Source organism: Gymnodraco acuticeps, unplaced genomic scaffold (genome assembly GCF_902827175.1).
Source record: "Gymnodraco acuticeps unplaced genomic scaffold, fGymAcu1.1, whole genome shotgun sequence".
NCBI classification, from domain to species: Eukaryota; Metazoa; Chordata; class Actinopteri; order Perciformes; family Bathydraconidae; genus Gymnodraco; species Gymnodraco acuticeps.
The window spans coordinates 2,677,891-2,689,244 of NW_022991187.1; the positions used below are offsets into that span (position 1 = coordinate 2,677,891).

At 41.3% G+C, this 11,354-nt stretch overlaps 1 protein-coding gene across 1 annotated transcript in view; it reads left to right on the forward strand.

Annotated features, from left to right (window-relative positions):
• trpm3 (transient receptor potential cation channel, subfamily M, member 3) overlaps window positions 1-11,354 on the forward strand; it is a 192,760-nt gene that overhangs the window by 116,750 nt on the left and 64,656 nt on the right. Inside the window, 5 exon segments of the mRNA XM_034238276.1 lie at window positions 1,067-1,210; window positions 1,212-1,272; window positions 2,493-2,504; window positions 4,271-4,392; window positions 5,376-5,547. Coding sequence (XP_034094167.1) covers window positions 1,067-1,210; window positions 1,212-1,272; window positions 2,493-2,504; window positions 4,271-4,392; window positions 5,376-5,547 — 511 coding nt within the window.

Here is an 11,354-nt window from a genome sequence, read left to right on the forward strand (position 1 = left end):
GAACCCGGTTAGATAATCAAAGTTAAAAGCATCACACATATCCAACCAAAGTCATCCTGCCATGATGGTGTGAAATCAATCAAATGAGTGTAATTATTACCTCATTACATATAATTATACATTTAGATAACCTAAGTGTCTAGAGACTGCAGCCCATTCAATTAGGCCTGATTAATCGATCCATCCCAGAAGCATTGGTAATGATACACGACGTTACTCACACAATCACTATCTTCAATAGGGTGACCGATCACATCACACATGTGTTAGCATTCAGGGAGTTCACTTGGTTAAGGCTGAATGATGTCTGATTTATTCCCAGTGTTAAATAATTCATCCAGACACATGTCGGGTTGAGAGTCTGAAAGATAAACAGATGCTCTGCGCTAACGCTTCTTCAATCATAGCAAACATCTGTTCAATACTGCTGAAAATGTAACGCCATACACTCGCACAGGTCTGCATCACTGAGCCATGCGATGTATATCCATTTCATCATTTCTCCTTTACAGGTGTGTTTCATGTTGATTGGTTTGACTAAATGTAGTGTGTGTGAATTTGCATTTGAGGTTATATGCCAGGGGTGTTCAAACTACGGCCCGGGGGCCAAATGCGGCCCGCGGACCATTTTGAATCGACCCTCAGCAAATTCAAAAAGTATAATGACTTAAGTATAATGATCTTCTAATCTAAGTTGATAATAAAAAAGCCCAATAACACATTTACATAACAACCTTGAAATAAACCCTTCATATTTCCTCGTATTATGAGCAAGCTTCTGTTTTAAGGAATGAGCTGCTCACAAAGTAAATGAAACCCCATGGAGAGCTGTGATGTAGGCTGTTTCTTACAGCATTTTCAAGTATCAAGAATAATTCCCCTTCATTGGATTGATTTTTCCAACTTATAACTGAACTTAAGAGGCAATAAACCCCACCTCTAGGGAGTGGCCCAGCCCTTCGTATATGTTTCTGTACGTGGCCCTCGGTGAAAAAAGTTTAGACACCCCTGTTATATGCTGATGCCACTGTACTGCACGTCACTGACGCCGCCTCTCTGTTTCCAGTACGTGCGAGTGTCTTACGACACTAAGCCTGACCTGCTGCTCCACCTGATGACCAAGGAGTGGCAGCTGGATCTGCCCAAGCTGCTCATCTCAGTCCACGGGGGCCTGCAAAACTTTGAACTCCAGCCCAAACTCAAACAGGTTCTTTGGCAAAGGGCTCATCAAGGCTGCCATGACAACAGGAGCCTGGATCTTCACACCGGCGGGTCAACACAGGTAAAATACACCAAATGTAGGCAGCTTGGTTTGAAAACGAATGTCGAACTATCAAAGATCCTGAAATACTGAAATTGTATGCTACATTTGATTTTTGGTATTTTTTGGGCAAGAGATTAGCTTTATTTTCGATGCAGATTTGAAAGGGGGAGGTCATTGCCTATTACTTTCACGTTTCGGAGTTCAACCTGCAGTGGAGACCACATATGGCCCACCAGCTCTAACCACTGGCCCATTCAAAGATTTGGGAGGGTTTTTTTATCTTTATAGATAATGGTACAGGAATGAGTCCTAAAACCCAAGTTAGCATTTAACCACTACGAGTCACCTTGTCTCAAAGTCAACTGTTTTTAGAACATGTGTTTAGTTATAGGCATGGAATAATGTCTGTGGCTAACACAAGCTTTGGAGATTTTATTCTATGACAGTAAATGCCCCACCCGCAAATGTGTCTAGCTTCTATGTGTCATAAAAACGTGTAAGTATCATAAAGGTGTGTTTGCCACAGAGCGTATATCCTGCAATATCCAATAAGCTTTTTGTCGAGGGACTCCTTGTGATGTGATGGAAACACTGCACCATATTAGTATAGCTAAAGATAGGAAGGATGACACGCAGCAAAGGGCCGCAGTAAAGACTCAGCCTTTGCACACGGCTCTACCATGACCGCTCTGGGGGTGCCCCATATTTGCTTTAATCTTGGTGCAAATTTTTCTGTGCAGTTTAGGACGTTTTATCAGCAATACGCGGGCCGGCTCCCCCTTTGCACAATGAATGGCCATGCACTTGTGCTAGGAGTATGGTGAGGGTGTTTAAATGTTCTCAATATGTTATTATCTATTTAATAACTATTCATCAAACCCTTAAGGGCTGTTAAGATGTTAAACCACTGGATCATTGCAAATTCTTTTCATGAGCACTCTACTATACTATACTTATACTACTATACTTAAGCACTTATACTATACTGAATACAGACACTCAGAGTCAGACCAGACAAGTGAAGGGTGATTCTCCGGGATATTCTCTGGGAGTCTAGACTGCTTATTCTTTATCACCGTTAGTCAGTCAAAAAGATGACATTTAGACAAAATAATGATTTGTATTCACAAACATTTTGGTTATGATTATCTCATTACTTATTTGAAAGAGATACCTCGGTGGTAATTAGTGTCTATCATGCTTTTCAATGAGTTGTATCTCACTGTAGGAAATACGGGGTGTTTCTCTGTTAGAGTTTCTAAGAAATATGGTCGGATTAAGACTTTGATGACTAAGGGGATTTCTTTTCAGAGATACTGAGCAGCAGGATGAATTTGGCCTGGAGCAGGATTTACGAGGAGCTCTGTGGATCGGATACTGAGCAGAGGAGGGGAGGGAAGTGCTAAAGCTGTCCAGAGAGAAACAGTGTTAAGTCTGACACAAGAAACAAGACGATTGGGTTTTGTGTTTCTAAACATGAATATACAAAAAGGACAGCTGACAGAAAGACAGCACATGGGCTATGCATTAACATGGAGTTATAATGCATAGTAGTAGTCAATTTAGCCATGTTTATAATCTTAGTAAACTATGGATAGTGACTTGAATCCTCTAAATTGGTGAGATTGAATGATTTGCTGCACTTATTACCATGCATTAACAATGCTATCGATAATGCTCATGCAGTGGTGATCGACGCTTTGTTTGCTCACTATTGTTCTTGTGAATTACACTGAACAAAAATATAAACGCAACACTTTTGTTTTTGCTCCCATTTTTCATGAGATGAACTCAAAGATCTAAAGCATTTTCTATTTACACAAAATAACCATTTCTCTCAAATATTGTTCACAAATCTGAAAAAATCTGTGATAGTGAGCACTTCTCCTTTGCCGAGATAATCCATCCCACCTCACAGGTGTGGCATATCAAGATGCTGATTAGACAGCATGATTATTGCACAGGTGTGCCTTAGGCTGGCCAAAATAAAAGGCCACTCTGAAACGTGCAGTTTTGCTTTATGGGGGGGGGTCTGGGGGGGTCCGAAAACCAGTCAGTATCTGGTGTGAGGGGTTAGGGTTAGGGTTAGGGTAATGTTGTGAATCGAGTGGCCCATGGTGGTGGTGGGGTTATGGTATGGGCAGGCGTATGTTATGGACGACGAACACAGGCCACTCGATTCACAACATTACCCTAACCCTAACCCTACCCCTCACACCAGATACTGACTGGTTTTCGGACCCCCCCTCTTGATATGCCACACCTGTGAGGTGGGATGGATTATCTCGGCAAAGGAGAAGTGCTCACTATCACAGATTTTTTCAGATTTGTGAACAATATTTGAGAGAAATGGTTATTTTGTGTATATAGAAAATGTTTTAGATCTTTGAGTTCATCTCATGAAAAATGGGAGCAAAAACAAAAGTGTTGCGTTTATATTTTGTTCAGTGTAGAAGCATTTTTTTTTTAACCCGTAATACATTTTGCAGGATTTAAATAAGAACAAAGATGGGATGAAACATGTTTTAGGAGAGATAAGAACAGTTGGAAAGAAATCGTACGTCATTGGATGATGTAGAAGGCTTACACTGGAAAATAATAAAACATTTGAAGAGACAATGGGTGCAAATGCAAGAACAACGAAGAGAGAGAAAAACCAATCGAAAGTATTGAATATGGATTCTGTGTGTGTGTGTGTGTGTGTGTGTGTGTGTGTGTGTGTGTGTGTGTGTGTGTGTGTGTGTGTGTGTGTGTGTGTGTGTGTGTGTGTGTGTGTGTGTGTGTGTGGTGTGTGTGTGTGTGTGTGTGTGTGTGTGTGTGTGTGTGTATATTCACATTTGCTGCCTTAACCCTGCACCTCATAGAAGTTGTTTATCATTCCCAGCAGAGGGTGTAATTATCTACGTTTACACTGCGTATTGATTGTCACAAAACTCATTTTGCTTTGTGTTTCTTTGTCCTTCTCTTGAACTATTTTGCAAACACACCCTCGTACCAAACCAGGAGTGATCCGCCATGTGGGTGATGCGTTGAAAGACCACGCCTCCAAGTCAAGAGGGAAGATCTGCACCATTGGCATCGCGCCTTGGGGCATTGTAGAAAACCAAGAGGATCTTGTTGGCAAAGATGTAAGTCCCTGGGAACAATATGGTGCAGTTTTGGAGTCATTTGCATTTAACATTTGCATATGTAAAAAAACGTTGCATGCAATCCATAGTTTCTAAAGCCTGTAAATAGCAATTTGCAGTTTATTTCCAGAAATACTGAGTTAGCTAATCCAATCCGTGACGAGCACTCCTCTAAGTGATTCGGACAGTTTGCGGAACCACATGAGACTGTGGAGCAGATGCTGACTCAGGCAAATATCTGGAATCAGTGTTATCTTATGGTTCAAATGTTATGTGCAGCTCCATCCTACAGAACAAGTCGAGCAGATTAATGTTGGTATCTGAAATGAGATAATTAAGCAGTGGAGTTATTTTTCCATGCTTGATTTGTCTCAACTGTACGCCTAATGGCCAGTTAAGTAAACCTCAGAATGTCATGCGCTTATCCACAAGACCAAATCAAATCTTCTGGGAAACTGTCATTAATGTTCAATAAAGATTCTTCCAGTTTTAAATGTCATTTAACTTTTATAGCGGTACAATAAACATGCAGTAGCAGTAAACAAGTGAGTGAAATACAAAGATTGTAATTTCTAATGTGTGTAATTTTGTGGGCCAAATAAACATCTTTCATTACTCTGACAGGTACTGGTACCTACCTTTGAGGAATCACAACAGACAGGTTTAAAAGCAGTTTTCAAAATCGGTGCAGGAATATTCTGACTTATAGTCCTCTTATGACCCAATACTACATATCCCATAATGCAACCAGTGCTGTCGCTTAAAACTCTGTGCCCCAATTTGTAACATGGAATTGGCATTACAAAATGTTTAGTGGCAATCCAAGTATGTTTGGCTCCCAAGCAAAAGCATGTTGGTGCCAAATCAAATGTAACTATGGGTCACATTAAGAAAACTTGCCTTTGTTATCTGTTTTTTGCTACATACCATATCATCCACGGGCTTCTCAGATGTTGGTGTAATTGTGATCCTCTCTTGGACAGGTGGTGCGTCCATACCAGACCATGTCCAACCCCATGAGCAAGCTGACGGTTCTGAAACAGTCTCCACTCCACTTCATCCTGGCCGACAACGGCACCACGGCAAAGTACGGTGCTGAGGTCAAACTGCGACGCCAGCTAGAGAAACACATCTCCCTGCAGAAGATCAACACGCGTGAGTGGAATTTACTGATCTACTTACCCTATGAGGTGTTTCCAAATGACACAGGGAGTGATAAGGAAACAGTTACCTACCACACCACTGAGGGTTGATTGGGATCAAACTCAATTGTATTGCTTCAACCGGGCTAAAATGATCATTACCTGCTTTATACAGGACACATGCTGCCAGACAGCGTATTTTTAGCGCGCTGTGATCCAACTCGATGAGCCTTTGAAACTGTGCCTCCCTTCAGGAGGGGTTTATTTTTTCTTTCAAAGCTTCCTGACAGTTAAGATGAACTCTTTCCTCAAATAAACCCGCTTGATAATCCTTGTCTCCCTGTTAAGGAGTGCAGAACAAAGCTGCAAAACAAGATAACAAGCACATAGTGACCAGCACAACATCACTGTACATGTGCGTGCATATCAATTCTAGTGCAGAAAACAATACATTGTGTTGTTCCTATCCAAACAATGTGAAAGGTGCATCAGATGTATCTCTTCAGTATCTTTTGCTTTATTTTAGACTGGATTAATGTAGTACGTGTTCATTTTGTGTGTATTTTTACACATAAATAACAGGGTATTGTGAAACACTGCTGTTAAACTCAACACAATATTTCATAATTCTGTGCTGTATATAACATGTGGTGCCTCAAAGGTACTTTAAGCTCATAAGAGGGCAGCCGGACTATTTGAATTCTTGTTTTTTGTGAGACGCAGGTGTTAATAACCAATGTGTGCATGCGCCTGCACGTGCACATAATTTGCCTTCGATGGATTGTTCATCCATTGCTGAGCCCTTGTCACATTGCATTTCTCCGTTTTCAATTTCCACACAATACCTTAGCTACAAACCAAATGGATTTGCATGAATACAAAATGCAGTTCTCTGTCTTTTTCTCCCTCATTCTCTTATTCTCACTCTCACACACGGCCACGAACAAAGACAAGCACACACAAACCTCACTGATACCCTTTAAATACAATTCTCAATAGCCTCGGAAAGCATTGTGCAGAACATGTCAGGGCCGGATATAAACCTGAGTCGGAGGAATTCTTTTAGCACCCATGATGTATTTGTTATAACCTAATTTTGCTGTCGGCATTAAGCTGTTTTGAAATAATTTCCTCAGGGTTATGGTGACATGAATACACACATCAATGCTTATTTAAAAGCACAGGGTCTAAGTAGATAGATGTAACCAAATGAATACATGGTCACAGTGTCAAGAGCAGTATCTTGGCCTACATGTTATCAACACCTTGTTTATTGACATCCAGACCGTGCACCAATGTTCCCTTTATAAGGTTTGTATAATGAAATGGAGCTTTTTTCTCTCTAACCACTTCCATATAACGACTTAATGAATGTAAGAAATGTCCCTACCGTTGACACAAATGTACTTTCTTCTTGGTTATCATCCAGTCATGTGACCTATGGACTTCCCTTTGTCATCCTATGCCTGGACTCATACAAAAGGGGCTGGGAAGGCAAAGGGACGGCCAGTCGTCACACAAGCATCTGACCATCGTTATGATGAGAATATTCACTGCCATGCCTAATGTATCCATCGTCTGACTGGCTTTAACACATATCTGGATAATACTGCCTAGGAACTACTTATATGCAATGTGATAGGTGACCGTGTGTGAGGTGTATATCCTGCTTACCATTCATAACACAGAGCCAAACACGACACCAAAGGATAGGAAGGAATGCATCCTTTGTTGCATTTCTCGAAGGATGCATCCTTTGTTGCAATTTCTCGAAGGTTTTCTTCCATTTTTCTTCTTTGAGAGTTTTTTCCTTTTACAACGCGAGGGTCTAAGGACGAGATTGTCATATGCTGTACAAACCTCCCGAGACAAACGTGTAATTTGTGATATTTGGCTATGAAAAAGAGAACTCTGACACTAGCCTTACCTAAGCAGTGTCTGAAGTAACTAGATTCTATTTTATGACCATCCTCTGAGGTTGCCAACAGTTTCCACTTGAGGTGAAGTGATGTATCAGCAAAAACGGATGCATAGCCCTAATTAAAAGTGTTGTAATCATATTTCTTATGAAGTATGACCACACCAGTGTTTGCAAAGCAAGGTCATGTTTTTAAATCAAGCATTACTTGTTAGGGATTTTAGAATATTGTAAGCGGTGAATTTACAACATTATCCTAAGGCTAATTTAATTTAATATATAACCCCTCTGGTTATAACCAACTGGTGAGTTTAGCCAAGGCAAAACATTGACAGTGTTTAAAATAGAAAAACAATTTTAACAGTCTGTGTATCGAATCCCACTAAGCATGGGGAAAAAACTGGTGACCCCTTTGCTTAATTCGATTAATTATTATTCATGCAGACACATATGCACACATTTCTTATGGTGTACATGTTGCTACGGTATCTATTGCACAGTATGTGATATGTATCTCTATAATGTGCTTTACCTTGTTATCCCTGTGTATCCTTCACTTCCTCATTCACCTCTGAATGGTTGGCACACAAGGACCAATCCTTGATTTGATTACCTGTCCCACTGTCAACCGAGGAACGCATCTATTTTCCTCACAGCATGCCCCCCCGTGGGATCCAAGTGTAGCCTGAGGTCCTGTCAAAGAAGGCAGAATAAATAAGATATTTGACTTTGAATTCTCCCAACACGTGGGTTTTGCCTCAACACACGTTACCACCATAATTTTTTTCTCTTCACGCAGTCACACACACTTCAGACAAGATGAAAGAAGTGTGCTGGATAGATATGCGTAATCTCCCCCTGTGGTGTTTTTGTGATGTCTGGGCAATCCTGTAGCTAATCCTACTGGGCCACCCATGCGAGGTTGGAAATGCTGTAGCAATCAAATTGGCTCCACAATATTATAACACAGTTTATATATATGACAAATGTGAGTGTGTTTTTTTTTCTACGCTCTGGATATAGCTTTGATATTGCCAACAATGCTTTAACAAATCTTCTAGGTCGTGATGAAACCTCGCAACATTTCCATTTCCTGTTGCCAAAATACATTTGTGTTCATTTGGCATATTACTCACTTCCATTGCAAGTTATGGCAGCACCAATGGCACCTGTCAGGACTCATCGTTGGGCACTTCCTGAACCTCTAACACCTCCCGTGGTGACAAGACATGTGTAGTCCCTCTGCATGCTTCCTCCAGTGTCTACTGTATATTTGATGATGTGGAAGGTGTCGGTCTCATGTGGTTTCGTGCCCTCTTCAGTGGACAAGTGTATCTGACGGACAGCTCTGGCTCAGGGTGAACAAAGTAAATGGCTTAAGACAGGACACTGGGGTTGGGAGGCTGTAAATGTGGTGGATGGACCGGAGCCAGGGCAGTCACACGGTAGAGTAAATGCTCAGTGGCTGTGCCCTGTTCTACAGCACTTGCACGGCTCGATCGTTCATCCAGGCGTTGTCTAACTTGATAGAACATGGCAACAGATGCAGAAAAAAATGAGCCTGCAAAACTGTGACAAGGATTCAGCCTAGGCAAAACAGGTTGCTTCATAAACAAAGGAACTGAGCTTAAAGGGGACCTATCATGCAAAATGCACTTTTTTATGTCTTTTATACATAAATGTGTGTCGGTGTGTCGAGGAACTCACAAAGTGTCAGAAAATAAAACCCTCTCTCTTTTCCTTCATACCCAAATCTCTAAAAAACGGGGTACAACGGAGCTGATTTGCGTCCGATATGACGTAATATCGGACATGTGGACCCACGGCACTATCAGAAACAATGCCAGACCGTTTTGAACGTAATATGGTCTTTGTTTACATTAGCAAGCATCGAGACCTTTAAAACGTGTGATCATGATCATTACACAATATTGATTCAGCATGTATGGTGTTTGAGGGGACACACTCAGGGACCTCTTCACTGTTAACTTCTACTTACCGACTCCTGAAGCTAACAGACATTGTCAAACTGAGAGATGAAGAGAATCAATTAAATGATTGGCACCTTTCAGCCCAGATCACTCAGCCTCTGCACAGAACTTTTGACATGTCTCTGTGTCGCTATAATGCCTTTTTAATCACACGCCTGCCTCAGAGAGATGGTAAGTAGAAGAGGGAGAAAGGAGAGTGAGAAAATGAGGACAGAGAAAAGGGATTGAGGGAAGAGAATTATATAAAGCACCAAGAAAGTGTGAGGCAGCTGTGGAGGATGCAGGCAGTCAGACGAGACATTACCTGGAGGTGTTTGCACTGAAAAAACCTGATGAAACAGTGGCAAGGCAACAAGAGAAAAGACAGACATGCAATAAGCTCCATTCATACATGTTTGTCTCTCAAAAGGAAAAAAACTGCATCTCATTTTTGTTGTCTTAAATTAGATGTAAAAAAAAGAATACAAGTTATTAATTTGTTTATATAAGGTCTGCAAGAATGAATATCCTCTTCCATTTTACCTGAATTACTTGGCTTATTAAATTGTATCTGCGTTTAGATGGGCGCCATTTTAACGCTGTCCACTGCGTAACCTTCACTGACCCTCTTCCCGCAGTGCTTTCATTAATCACAGCATAGGTAAAATATGAAGTACCTGTGGTAATTGAATCCAGGAGCCATAAGGCCTTGTGTTGCAGATTAGCCGTGACATGGTGACCTCCACCGTGGAGCAGCCCATACACGAGAGATTATTGCTAAACTATGGTACATGGGAAGCCAAGAGGGGGGTAATACTATTCTCTCGAGCACTATAAGTGCCCGGAAAAACTTGATTTCTCTTGAAAATAGCTTTCAAATATCACCCTGCTGTCCAACTGTGTGACCAAAGGAATTACTTGGTGGATGTTTTTTCTTTTGACACATTTCCCACAGAGCTACATTCTCACAATGTGATACCAGCTTAGAAATGTCACCCTGCACCTCATGAACCCAATTAAACATAATAGCAAGGACATTTTATTTAGCAAAGCTTCTAAATTGTGTGCAGGAATGTATATTCAAAAGTAATTGTAATGTTTACAAGTTGATTCAGATCTCTTGGATTAATACATCTGTTCAAGGTTCAAGGCTTTTATTAGTCATACGTACATAGCTACAGTGTAGTTATGACGATGAACATCTTAGGTCACAGGCTCCTCCAACAGTGCAACACAATAAAACTGAAAAACTGAAAAACTAGTAAATACAAAAAGTAAAATAGTGAAATAGTGTCATAGTGAAATGAGCTCCGTTGTCGAAGTGGAGCAGCAAATATCATATGTTTCGGGCACGTGAGAATAACTGCAACGACACAAGGGGACAGTGGAATTATCGGGTGTAAGGTGTGTACGAATGGATACAAAAAAACATGTCAAAAAGATAAACACGAACCGCCAGAGTGTTCATCCCTGTGGTGGAGAGATAACAGAGCCACTAGTGAGCATGGTTTCATGACTTGCTGCCGGTATGGCCCCAGGTGGAGGATGTGCGTGGATGACAACATGGTTTCCTGGAGTGGAAAAGCATTTGAGTGCATGATCAGTAGTGTGAACTGCGGTTAATGTCCTTTGGAAAAGTGGGAGTGGGAGATGCTCTGGTAGATGACCTGTGCCGATGTTTATAGAGGATATATCCATGCTTTAAATGTTCAAAAAGCCTTATTTTTCTCATACTGCCTGTGCTGGCAGCACCTCTTTTCACCCTCTGTCTGAAACCAGAGCCCAGTCCTGCTCTGATTGGTTGCTGGCCGGCTCTGCTGTGATTAGTCAACTGCTGAGAGAAGAGAGAGAGAGGAGAGAGAGAGAGAGAGAGAGAGAGTTAGAGATAGAGAGGAGAGAGCAGAGAGAATAAGAGATAGATCGAGAGAGAGA